We start from the raw sequence: 14,011 nt of genomic DNA, 5'->3' as shown, positions 1-14,011 counted from the left end.
AACCCGCAGACTATAACACGTGATCTGTGGCTATTGTGCGTGTCTGTCACTTCTGCTTAATGTGTGATGGGGTTGTTTTGACATCCAATAATAATGTGTTTTTTTTTTTTTTGGCTTGGTTTGGTTTTATAAAAAACTAATTTATTAAAAAAGAAATGCACTTCTATTATAAAGTGTCTATTAAAGTGCGATGGAAGGTGTCGTTTCCTGATTCAGATGAGATATCATTCACCACAGACCCCAAAAAGGACTTTCTGAAGTGCTATTCATGCAAGTTTCATGTTGGTGATCTTTCAGAAAGATCAAGCCACAGCGACTCTCGATGTATTTGCTCATTTGCTTTAGTAGTTCTCCGATTTAACTTAACATGTGCTCTTCAGTCGCTTCACATTGGTTTATTCTAATAAGAAGCACTTTAAAGTGTGAATTATGTCTGAATGCACAGATTTCTTTGAGTGCACCAATTCTGGCCTGAGCTTCAGATGATGCCAATGATTCCTCTTCTGGGCATGCATGCAGTGAACGTCATGTTGTCTGAGGTTTGAGGTAAACAATACATTGAAGTGAGATTGACATTATCATTTCTGTAACGGAAACCCACTTTAAATGCATGAATGTAAAATCCCCCAACACGTTTTAAAGACATCATCTGACACGCCATTGTTCAGTACAAAGACTGTTGTTTGGCACATTAATCAGCAGCATTAAATCCTTTTAAGAAACTGACATGAATGGTGTATTTACAATGCCATCCTCTTTTAGTATTATTAAATCTATTGTCTTAATGTCTGTGTTGTTTAGTATGCACCGTTTATTCATTTAGTTCGGATTCAAGAGCTTAAATATGCACTTGTTTTGTAATTAATAAATCGTTAAATGCAAGTTTTGGGCGCTTGTGATCCACATACAGAACCAGCTGCAGTATTTAAACAGCTGGATGTTCAAAAATGCTAAACGTAAAAAAACCTTAATGCACTAAAACTCACATTAAACAATTGTGTATTAAGGCGAGCAGATGAGCCCAGAATATGAACACAACACGCTAAATGGTTTTCATTATGTTTTCTCTTGCCTGTACATAGTATGCATTATTAATAAGCTGTATATTGAATTTGTTTTTTTAATAACACCGTCTGACTGGTAAAATGACTGGAGAAAGTACCCGGATCATGAGATTCTTCTTTACGATCGCGAGGCCACAGGAGAGGATTTGTGAATGACAGCGAAGCGTTTATTACATTATCAAGGTCACATGACAAGTATGTGCAGATTACACTTATTCTACACACACTCGTCTACACACACAAAACGAGTCGTGAAGAAATTGCTTATTCAAAATAATACCTACTCAAAAGAGTTTGTGATTTTGGACGCAACCCTTTTGTCTAATGCTGTTTTATGCCTACTTTATAGGGAAGTAGGGTAGTTTTTCTTCTGGAAACAAACTTGTGTGCATTATTGTCCTGTTATCTCTGTAAAGCTGCTTTGAAACGATCTGTATTGTAAAAAGCGCTATATAAATAAATGTGACTTGACTAGGGGAGAGCGGGGCATAATCTAACACTTTTTGACTTTCTCAGTTTGTGTAAATTGGGGTCCAGAGTATTTATTTTCCCCCCACATTAATTTCCCACGTCTAGCACAATTATGTGGTTTTGTTTCATGAATACAGTGTTTACTTTTTTCTTGATATACCCCGAAAGAATGGAGGTGAAATGTGACAACATGCCCCATAGGTGCGGTTCATTGTAATGCCCATATGACAGATTCAAATGTTATCTGATCTAATAAAAAATATATACAAGACCAACTAAAATATTTTGTCAATAAAATACATTTATACATTTTTTTCATCTAAAATAATGCCATTTTTAAATAGTCATTTTTGAGTTTGACAATAAACACACTGCAAAACACAACTATAGGCTACAGCATAGTTCAAAATATAATAATAATTTCTGAACATTGACTCTCAGTCTTTACTCCCCTTTTTCTCGTGGTTTCTCAATAGAATTCATAAAAGTATAGAATAGAATATCACAGTTCTAATAGGGGCTCATTGTAACACAGTGTGACAACATGCCCCGCCTGCACATGTGCTTTAAAGGAGAACTCCGGTCAATTTTAACATTGAGCTCATTTTTTTGTAAATTTGGAGTGCTGTCAATACACAGAACAACGACAAAAATCGGTGTTGTCTACACCGTGTTATCCTCTTTTTAAAATTTGCACCCTGTTGACTTCAGTGGGGCAAGTTTTAAACCTGCTTTTAGCCTCTTAACATCCTTGATGTGTCATTACAAGTGCACAGGTCATGTGAGTGATTCCTTCAGAGTGAACACGAGTGAATCTGACTGCAGTAGATGTGAAAGATATGAATAAAAGTGATGTTAATTCAGCCAGCGCTCATACCTGTATTTACATCCTGTTTTCGGTATAAGTCCATAGTAGTCGATTGCCGAGTTCACGCACGTGATCATAGGTAGCTAAGCAACAGTGGAGAACTCGACAATCGACTACTGTGGACTTATACCGAAAACAGGATGTAAATACAGGTATGAGCGCTGGCTGAATTAACATCACTTTTATTCATATCTTTCATATCTACTGCAGTCAGATTCACCCGTGTTCACTCTGAAGGAATCACTCACATGACCTGTGCACTTGTAATGACACATCAAGGATGTTAAGAGCCTAAAAGCAGGTTTAAAACTTGCCCCATTGAAGTCAACAGGGTGCAAATTTTAAAAAGAGGATAACACGGTGTAGGCAACAATGATTTTTGTCGTTGTTCTCTGTACTGACAGCACTCCAAATTTACAAAAAAATGAGCTCAATGTTAAAATTGACCGGAGTTCTCCTTTAAGCCCTGCTCGTGTCTTCTGCTGGTTACATCAGCATTAAAGAACTATTTCACCTGTTAAATAACAGATTGGAGATTAAAATACTATCAGACTCATCCAATTTTAAATAAACAAAAAAACAGAGACAAAAAGTAAGTAAATCTACTTTTGCTATATGGTTGATAAATATCTTACAAAGGTTTTTACATTTTGGCACAATTTTTTTCTCTAGGCCTATATCGTGTTGTTATGGCATCTAGTAAATACACTAAGTTTCGTCATGCATGCTGGCATGTGTGGAAGTGTTTAAAACAAGTGTGTTACAACTAGCCCCGCGTTAGTGTGTCCCACTCACCCCTATGTGATTTTGGACCCAGCCCTTTTGTCTAATACTGTTTTATGGCCACTATATAGTAGGGAAGAATGCGATTTCGGACGCAACCATCCTTTTGCCCACGTTCCTATAAGGGTGTGACATCACGTGAAATATGCTGTCAAATCAATTAATCGCGATTGATCACATCTAACATAAAAGTTTGGAAATATGTGTGTGTGTGTATATATTTTATATTTACAAACTTGTATGTTAGATGCAGCACTAATTGACAGCACTAATGTGACACTGAATCAGTAGCAGAAGTTCACATCAGCTCAGGTCTGCTCTGTGTGGAGGTATTGTTCTGTTTCAGGGATGTTGTCTGACTCAACCTTAAAGGGAAAGGTTATCCTCTATGTTTTGTCTGAATTGTTTAAGAACACAAACAGTTTTCAGGAGGAATCAACAGCCATCAGATGAGAAGTGCCCTCGCTGGATTTATGACTCACTTATGATTGTTGCTTATGAATGAGAATAGATATTGTCTTGAGATAACCACTTTTGCGTAAAAAAACAAACACCATTGTTTTATGTGTCCTAATTTAGTTCGAGCCTGAATCCTCTTAAAGGGGTGTTTGATTATGATTTGACTTTTCTAGCTTTAGTTAGTGTGTAATGTTGCTGTTTGAGCATAAACAACATCTGCAAAGTTACAACGCTCAAAGTTCAGAGCAAAGGGAGATATTTGCTTTTAAAGAAATCGCTTTTTAAGGATTACAACTAACGGCTGGTTGAGACTACACGAGCTTCCTCTCGGGTTATTGACATCACTAACCCTAAAATTTACATAAACCCCGCCCCCTGAATGTGATTTATAGATTATCAAGACAGAATATGCTAATCAATGACTAGAAGATAACTACACATCAGCTTCATAAACTCATCAACTAACCATTCAGAAATGTCCTGTTGCTTCTACATGTTGTCACTTCTTCTTGAGTCTCTCCATCATTGTCTGACTCCGGTTTGAACATAAAAGGCTAAAAGTTTTTGAAATTTTCAGTGTGTGTCTGTGTGAGTGCAAGCTGTTGTAGCTCCGCCCCCTGTGCCGGGAGCAGCAGCTCATTTGCATTTAAAGGAACAGACACAGAACGGTGCGTTTTTGCTCACCCTCAAAAATTTACAATTTTAACATGCTATATAAAAATATCTGTGGGGTATAACTTCACATACACACTCTGGGGACATCAGAGACTTATTTTACATCTTGTGAAAAGGGCATTATACCACCCCTTTAATCATTTTCTAAGCCTTTGGAAATGTGAAGAACTCTTGTCTTCAGAAAACTAAATGAACTTCAAATTTGACCCCTGGTCTTCACTGAAGATATTAGTCTCTCAGTGTTTTGTTGTTGTTTTTAAGTGTATTTGTTCATTCCTGTAGCTCAAACAGTAGAGCATGGCGCCAAGGTCATGAGTTTGACTCCCAGAGAATGCATGAACTGACAAAATGTACACCTTGAATGCAACGTAAGTCACTTTAGATAAAAGTGCATAAAATGTGAAATGTGTTCAAAGCCAAAGCTCATGTAACCTAAGGCTCTACACACTACACACACTAGATGGCAGTCACACATAAAGCTCCTGAATATGGTCTTCAGCGTTCTCTGTGGGAGTGTTCAAGACAACAAGTTGAGCTTTGATAACACAGCCAACACTGGTTGACTCATGCTGGACGGATGCCATGAAGAGACAAAGAGATACACACACATTCACACACACCAGATCAACCTCAGCATTCTTATGTAAGCACTGAAATACACTGTGATGAGGGTGACCATGCATTTACATCATTGATATACTGTAACTCTTTTAAACACATTGTGCATTGAAGGAGAGACCCATATTAATGAGTCTTTTCACTTGTACAAGCAACCTCTCAGAACACCTTAGCAACTGCATAACAACGCACTATTAACCACTCAGAACCCACATGCAACTGCATAGCAATGCCCTGGCAACCATCCACAAGACCCTGGCAACTGCATGGCACCACACTATTAGGTCAAGACAAGTCACCTTTATTTATATAGCGATTTATACAATGAATACAGATTGTTTTCAAAGCATCTTTACCGTGACAACAGGAAAATTATGCCTTACGGTTGTTGTTCAGCTGAAGTCAGTTCAGTGTTGATTCAGTTCCGTTGTAAAGATCACTGCAGAACACACATGCAGCTGCATAGCAACGCCCTGGCAACAATCCACAACACCCTAGCAACTGAATAGCAACACACTACTGACCTGCAGAACACGCATGCAAATGCATAGCAACACCCTGACAACCATCCACAACACCCTAGCAACTGAATGGCAACACACTACTGACCTGCAGAACGCACATGCAACTGCATAGCAACGCCCTGGCAACAATCCCCAACACCCAAAAACTGCATGGCAATACACTATTAACCCACAAAATATACATGCAACTGCATAGCAACGCCCTGACAACCATCCACAACACCCTAAAAACTGAATGGCAAAACACAAATCATCTTCAGAACACACATGCAACTGCATAGCAACGCCCTGGCAACCATCCACAACACCAAAGTAACTGAATGACAACACACTATTAATCCACAATATACATATGCAACTGCATAGTAGCACCCTGGCAACAATCCAAAACACCCCAGCAACTGAATGACAACACACTATGTCACCCACAAAATACACATGCAACTGCATAGCAACACCCTGGCAACAATCCAAAACACCCCAGCAACTGAATTATAACACTATTAAACCACAAATACATATGCAACTGCATAGTAGCACCCTGGCAAGTGGCAACAATCCAAAACACCCCGGCAACTGAATGACAACACACGATGTAACCCGCAAAATACATTTGGAACTGCATAGCAACACCCTGGCAACCATCCAAAACACCCTAGCAACTGAATTACAACACTATTAAACCACAAATACATATGCAACTGCATAGCAACACCCTGGCAACCATCCAAAACACCCCAGCAACTGAATGACAACACACTTTTAAACCACAATATACATATGCAACTACATAGCAATGCCCTGGCAACCATCCAAAACACCCTAGCAACTGAATTACAACACTATTAAACCACAAATACATATGCAACTACATATCAATGCCCTGGCAACCACCCACAACACTGAGCATGGACAAGCACCACATTTTCTTGTTGCATTTCCTTTTTTTCTTTCTTGAAAGCAGAGTGTTTCTAGGGAATGTGCGCCATGTTTGGCCCTATTTTTGAGTCTTGGCTTGGATGAATGAATTTGTTGGCTGTGAAAGATGAGCTGCCGTGTTGCTTAATAATTCAGAGTTTGTAACAGACGGCACATCGTCAGGAGAAGCAGCGAAGCTGCACTTGATTGATATGCCATGACAAAACAAAAAGGAAAAGAGGCAGTCATTGTTTTTATCGAAATCGGATCTTTGGAATAGCCGAAGCTCGCCTTTTGTCCGGCCCGGTGTACACTTTGACATGGGAATACACCCCAGAAGTCTGTTTGGACAGCTTGAAGCAATGTATGATGCGCTGTGGGAATCATAAATGTGTTTCTCGCATATCAAGTTTTGCTCTGTCCAAACCACTACAGACTGTTGCATTGCTGCGTCTCCTCATTCATCATTCATCAAGGTGCGCCCACTTAGTTTCAGGCCTTATCAGTCACACGCCTGATAATGGCAGCTATAAAAGACATGGTTGATTTCAAATGCATGTTTGGAGGCTTTCTGACAGGTGAACATATAGATAATCTGCGCTGGTAGACACAAGTGACTGCGCAGTGTAACCGAGGCCAGCTAGGAAGAGCTGTGTGGGTAAACCTCACTCCCGTCAAGTTAAAATAAGTTAAACTTTAAAAACCGTGTCTCTAGACCGTCTCACATTTTTAACAGGAAAAACGCGTGCTGTGTGAACCGTGGATCCATCAGGGGTTCTCCCACAGAAAAACTAACACAGACCGTTAACTACACTCTCAATGCACAATTTCTGACATCTGCAGCTCCACAGTTATCTGTTGATATGAGATTTATCGTTTTATCATTGTAATATCCTGGAAATACTGTATGCAACCTGCCTGCACATCAATTCATAACAAGTGTTTCATCAGCCTTACGGGAAAATGATCTCAGTAGCGGTAAATGGAAACTTTATGATCTGGCAAGCAACTCTAAGTGACAACTGACATATCAGCTGGTAAGAGAGGAACATTTTGACATATATGGCTCTTTGCTGATCCCCATTTAATCAAAATGGGGCAACGTTACATCCATTACCCTCCATTTCCTTCTGGCACAGGATCTCACAGGATAAGCTCCATTACCTCTGATAATGGAGCAAAGTGTGTGAGCAAAAGAAGTGTGCTCCGAGATTATATATGCATATACACAAACAAATTCCCCAGAAATCTCCCAGAACACCCACGGAATTGCATAGCAACACCCTGCCAAACACTCAGAACACCCTGGCGACAGCTTAGCAACCCCCTAGCAACCACCAAAACACCCTCAAAACAGCTTAGCAACCCCCTAGCGGTCACCCAGAACACCCTAGAAATCACACAGCAACACACTAACAGCCACTCAGAACATCATAGCAAACATTGATCTAACAATGCCCTAACAACCACATAGCAACACCCTGACAACCATTCAGAACACCGTAGCAACAGAACAGCTTAGCAACCACCCATATCTCTCTAGAAACCACATAGCAGAACACTAACAGCCACTCATAATATCTTTTGCACTGACAAACACATCTTGTGTTTTCTTTAAAGATTAGCAAAGTGATTGTTTGAAAATGTATTTATTTATTTTCTAATATGTATGTATTTATTTTTTACAGCTTAGCAACCCCCTAGCAACCACTCAGAACACCCCAGCAACAGCTTAGCAACACCCTAAGCACCGGGAACTCCCTATAAACCATATAGCAACACACCAACATCCACTCAGAATATCTTAGCAACCTCTTATCAATATCAACCACCCAGAACACAAATTGTGACGGTGAGTTTGCACTGGCAAACAGAACTCACATTTTCATAAAAAAAAAATATTAAAAGCATACAGTTAGTAAAATAAAGGGTGCAACCTATTTATTTATATATTTTAAAATGTCTTTTGGCAAATGCATACTTAAACAAATAAATATAAATCCATTTTTTTTACGTAATAATCCCATTACATATGAATTACAGTAATAACAACAAGTGCTTTAAAACAAGTGTTTTGACCTCTGACACTGATCTTGCATGTTATCAGTCCTGAGTTGAACTATGTTCCTCCTTAACACACACATGAACACACAACAACAACACGTCTTCATTTCAAGCCTATAAAAGCAGTAGACAGTGAGTGCAGAGAGAGAGAGAGATGGGGGGGGGGGGGGGAGAGAGAGAGAGAGAGAGAGAGAGAGGGAGGGAGAGCGAGAGATGTAGGGTAGGGAGGGAGAGAGAGAGAGTGAGAGAGGTAGGGGAGGGAGTGAGAGAGAGAGATAGAGAGAGGTAGGGTAGGGAGTGAGAGAGAGAGAGAGAGTGGGAGAGAGAGAGCGAGAGAGGTAGGGGAGGGAGTGAGAGTGAGAGAGAGAGAGAGCGAGAGAGGTAGGGGAGGGAGTGAGAGAGAGAGAGAGAGAGGCAGTGTTAGTAGAGCTCAGACAGAAGACAGGAGCTAAAGGAGGCTGTTGGACAGAAACAACACGATCATGAGTCAGAAACACACTGCAGTATAGAGAGTCAGAGGAGCAAACGACAGCAGGACTCTGACTGAAGGAGTTTGAGTCTGTGAGACAGACAGAGAGAGAGAGAGAGAGAGAGAGAGAGACAGAGAGAGACAGACAGAGAGAGAGAGAGAGAGAGAGAGAGAGAGAGAGAGAGAGAGAGAGAGAGAGACAGACAGAGAGAGACAGACAGACAGAGAGAGAGAGAGAGAGAGAGACAGACAGAGAGAGAGACAGTCGCCTCTTGGACTTCTCCCCGTCCGTGTGAGGTTGTGGCAGGCATGGCGTCGGAGCCGGGCACCCAGTCCAGAGTGATGTTTCAGACCAAAGAGGAGGAGCCTGCCCAACGCAAACTGGGCAAACTAACGGTCAAATACAACCGCAAAGACCTCCAGAGGCGACTGGACATCGAGGAGTGGATCGACGGGCAGCTGCACCTGCTGTATGACTGCGAGGTAAGACAGATCCAGAGAGACAGCATTACAGCACGTTCCCTGTGATCAGACTCAAGTTAATAATGCACCAAAACATCCAGCAAGACGGTGATGATTCTGAGCAGATGATTCTCCTTAAACAGATTTAAATGAGTCAATAGTTGTCAGTCATCCTATGAAATGAATGTGAAGAGCAGCTCGGATAATTTGATGAGAGGTGTTTGAGCTCATATTGAGATCTCTGACTTTGGTATTTTGATACATTGTTCTGAAACTCTCACATGGGGTCTTTTCTCAGGGGAAACATGTGAGACTTCAGTAAATATCTCTATTTAATCTCATGGCTGTTTAGGAGGAACAATTGAGAGAAGTTTTTGAGAGATATTGACTTATTTGTCATCAGTAGGTACATTGTTATCATTTATAAAACTTTATTCTATGAAGTGCAAATGCAGTTTAGTGTTTAAAGCTTCAGAAATTAGTTTTACATGTACATTTATTCATTTAGCAGATGCTTTAATTCAAAGTGCCTTAAAAACGTGTAACATCACAAGCACAAGTTTAGCTTTATAGGTTCACTGGAAGTATATGAGCAGGTCTGAATGTCTCAGTGCACTTACATGAACCACCGTTTAAATATGTGACATGATGTCGATTACAACAGAAAACAATTTTGAACCCTTCTTCAGTTTGTAAAAACAAGCAAAAGTAATAATGCACTTACAATGGACGTCTAATGGACGGCGAAAGACTGATAAATGTATAAATATGACAAGACATATATATATCCGAGCGGGATTTGAACCGGTGTCTCTAGTGTCAATCGCCAGCGTACCTCTTGAGAACAGGGGAGTGAGGTTTACACTCTCCCCACTAAACCTCACTCCCATCTGGGTCACGGCACCAAATATAACCTCTCCGTTTGGGATTTGAACCAGCGTTTCTGGCATAGGAGGGGTGTACACTAACAAGGACGTTAAAGGCTGGAGTCTATAGTGCCAATCGCCACCGTTCCCTTTTGAGGACAAGGGAGTGAGGTTTACATTCACCCCCCTAAACCTAAACTAAGTCCCATCCGGGTCACGGCACCAAATATAACCTCTCCGGGTCCTACTCACCCCCCCTCAGAGTGGGATTCAAACCAGCGTCTCCGGCATAGGAGGAGTGAGGTTTCAGGAGATCAGGGGAGTGAAGTTTACACTCTCCCCCCTAAACCTCACTCCCATTCGGGTCACGGCACCAAATTTAACCTCTCAGTTCCTACTCTCCTCTCTCTGTGCGGGACTTGAGCCAGTGTCTCCGGCAAAGGAGGGGTGAGGTTTCTGGAGATCAGGGGAGTGAGGTTTACCCACACAGCTCTTACTAGCTTGTCTCCTTTACAATCTCCCCCTAAACCTCACTCCCATCCGGGTCATGGCACCAAATATAACCTCTCAGTTCCTACTCGCCTCTCTCTGTGTGGGACTTGAGCCAGTGTCTCCAGCAAAGGAGGGGTGAGGTTTCTGGAGGTCAGGGGAGTGAGGTTTACCCACACAGCTCTTACTAGCTTGCCTCCGTTACACTCTCCCCCCTAAACGTCACTCCCATGCGGGTCACGGCACCAAATATAACCTCTTAGTTCCTACTCGCCTCTCTCTGTGTGGGACTTGAGCCGATGCCTCCGGCAAAGGAGGGGTGAGGTTTCTGGAGATCAGGAGAGTGAGGTTTACACACACAGCTCTTACTAGCTTGCCTCCGTTACACTCTCCCCCCCTAAATCGCCAGCGTACCTCTTGACGACAAGGGAGTGAGGTTTACACTCTCCCCCCTAAACCTAAACTCAGTCCCATCCGGGTCACGGCACCAGATTTAACCTCTCCGGTCCTTCTTGCCTCTCTCCATGCGGGATTTGAACCAGCGTCTCCAGCATAGGAGGAGTGAGGTTTCTGGAATGAGTTTTCTGGAGATCAGGGGAGTGAGGTTTACCCACTCAGCTCTTACTAGCTTGCCTCTGTTAAACTCTCCCCCCTAAACCTCACTCTCATCCTGGTCACGGCACCAAATATAACCTCACAGTTCCTAGTACTCTCCTCTCTTTGTGCGGGATTCAAACCGGTGTCTACGGCATGGGAGGTGGGTGCACTAACAAGGGCGCTACAGACCGCAGTCTCTACTCTCTACTATGTGAATAATATTTATAAGACTACTAAAAAGGGTACTGTCTACATAGAGTAAACTTCAGGAACTATCATCCTAAACATAAAAAAAGACTAGACACTTTTCAGATCAAAAAACATAATGTTTGCACAAAGTAATTTATGACTTAACTTCATAAAAAATCAAATAAAAAAATGTCTTTCCTTTTGCTTTAATCCTCCCTTATCGGGCTTATGCTACTCTGAACAATGCCTGAACTTCATATTTTGAGCACTTCTTGCGTTGTTTTTGCCTCTTCACGATGACTCGCCTGATTTAGTCCTAAATTGTAAGTCGCTTTGGACAAAAGCGTCTGCTAAATGACTAAATGTAAATGCAATTTACATACAAATGCCTCACAGACCTTCCAAGTGCATTCCTGGTTGTTTAACAAACTGAGGGGAGATTGAAAACGACAGCATGTCACAGACTCACAGATGCCGCTCATGTAGGTTAAGTTGTACTGAACCCAGAACATTACTTAAAGCAAACAGAGATCAGACTCTAATCAGTATCTCCACTGACGTCATGATTCGCTGGTGATGACGAGTTATGAACATCTGGGAACGCACAGCATCTGCCACATTACATCAGACTGTGTATTCGCATCACCATGGAAACAGGACTCCGGTTGGTTGAGCTGGAGGCAGAGCAGCATTGATGAGATGCGTGTGATCATGATGTGACAGTGACATTTACTTGAATGCGCTGAGGACACGGTGACATTAGAGGAGAAGGTGATGATAGGCTATTTGAACAGATCAAGCTGTTTTTTTCACAGCATTCCTCTCAAATGTGCCGAATATAACCTTGCAGCCAAATATAACCACTGTCAGGTGATCTAATGCCGATCTCGGCACAGACACAAACAAACACCTGAATTCTGCAATCATTTACCAAACCTGTGGCAGTTTTTGCATGCACCCTGATGGTTGCGGTTGGACTGTTAAGGCACGTTCTCACTAAGAATGATAACTACCACAGCAATGCATGTTAACGCTCTGTTTATTATAAGTGCACTGCAGTTTTGTCATCTGCTGTTTTAAATGCTCAAGCTCTTTAAAACAGGACGGATTCTGATTGGCTGTCAATGTCAAACTATCGTTCCTCAGCTGGAAATTTTTAATGTGCACACTGAGATTCCTGGTCAGATAAACACAACTTTGTCTAATAATAGAGATAACAGGAGAAAAGTAGGACTCATTTACATTCATGCATTTGGCAGATGCTTTTATCCAAAGTGAATTGCATTGCTATCAAAGTACACGTGATCAGTTCATGCATTCCCTGGGAATCGAACCCATGCCCTAATATTTGAGCTATAGGAATAACACTCTTCCTGGAGTAATGGAGGTGTTTTACTCAATGCACTGGAGGGGTTTGAACCTAAAGCCTTTCACTTACCATCACTAGTCTACACCACCCTGATAACATGACAATCTGCACCATGTGCTTTTCTGATATGATATCTTGCACATGACAGCAGGCCGTACTCTGGGGTAAAGCTTTCTTACATGATACCAGAAAAACACACTGCTCAAGCAATAGAGCATGATGCTAGTATGGGAATGCATGAACTGAACAAAATATATAGATTGAATGCAATGTAAGTCAAATGCATAAATGTAAATTTATCAAGGAATTATTGCTGATTCCTCATTGCTTCAGTACCAAAAATTGGTTAGAATTGAACCAGAAATACGGGCATTTTTTCCCTTATGAGAGTATATTTCTTATGTAATCGCACTGTTTGTCTTGCAATTGCATCAAATACCTCAAATAAACCAATTAATTCAAAGAAATTTCCACTATATGAACAATTATATCTGAAATGAAAACATAAACATATAGAAATAGCTGTAAATAAAGCACAAGATATCAGTCACTGCTATAATATATGTAAAAACATCACTGTGTTTGATTGTTCGGCTCTCTGCTGTTTAATATCACTGTAGATTTAAATAATAAATTATTATTGAGAGTTGATCACATTCAGTGTTTTATTACTTTTTCATCAACATCCACCGCATGTTAGTTCCATCCCAGAACGTTCTGTCAAGGTTCTCTCAAAGTTATGAACAAACATTCTTCCAGTAACATTAATATAATGTTCGTTCGACATTATCTGTTCTCAAAATGGCAGCAAAAAGTATTCATACATCATTCATGGAAAGTTATTTTTTCTGTAGTTCTTTTTTTTTTTTTTTATGTCGCTACTTGTTTCAGAAGTTCAGAGAACCTTCAAAAGTAACGTTCTCATAATGTTTCCAAAATGATAAAACGGAATGTTCGTACAAAAGCCTCTAAAACATTTAAAAACCAGGCCGGTTGAATGATCACAGAAAAACCTTTTCACTCCTCGTTAGCTGGGACATCGAACAACACTCACCTCTGAAAGAGAAAGGTCACTAAACGCATCACCAGACAGAGCTAGAATAAGATGAGAATAAATCAAATGTTA

At 40.9% G+C, this 14,011-nt stretch overlaps 1 protein-coding gene across 1 annotated transcript in view; it reads left to right on the top strand.

Moving 5' to 3' along the window:
* Positions 1-8,684: 8,684 nt before the first annotated feature.
* Positions 8,685-14,011, top strand: part of ppp1r14d (protein phosphatase 1 regulatory inhibitor subunit 14D) — a 16,253-nt gene continuing 10,926 nt past the window's right edge. Inside the window, exons 1-2 of the mRNA XM_079852589.1 lie at positions 8,685-8,729; positions 8,847-9,396. Of these exons, the coding sequence (XP_079708715.1) occupies positions 9,223-9,396 (174 nt within the window). The 5' untranslated portion in view covers positions 8,685-8,729; positions 8,847-9,222. The remainder of the gene's footprint in view (positions 8,730-8,846; positions 9,397-14,011) is intronic.

Source organism: Squalius cephalus, assembly GCF_949319135.1.
Source record: "Squalius cephalus genome assembly, chromosome: 20".
Lineage (NCBI taxonomy): Eukaryota > Metazoa > Chordata > Actinopteri > Cypriniformes > Leuciscidae > Squalius > Squalius cephalus.
Note: the sequence above shows the minus strand (reverse complement) of the source record. Positions and strands in the feature narration are given on the sequence as shown.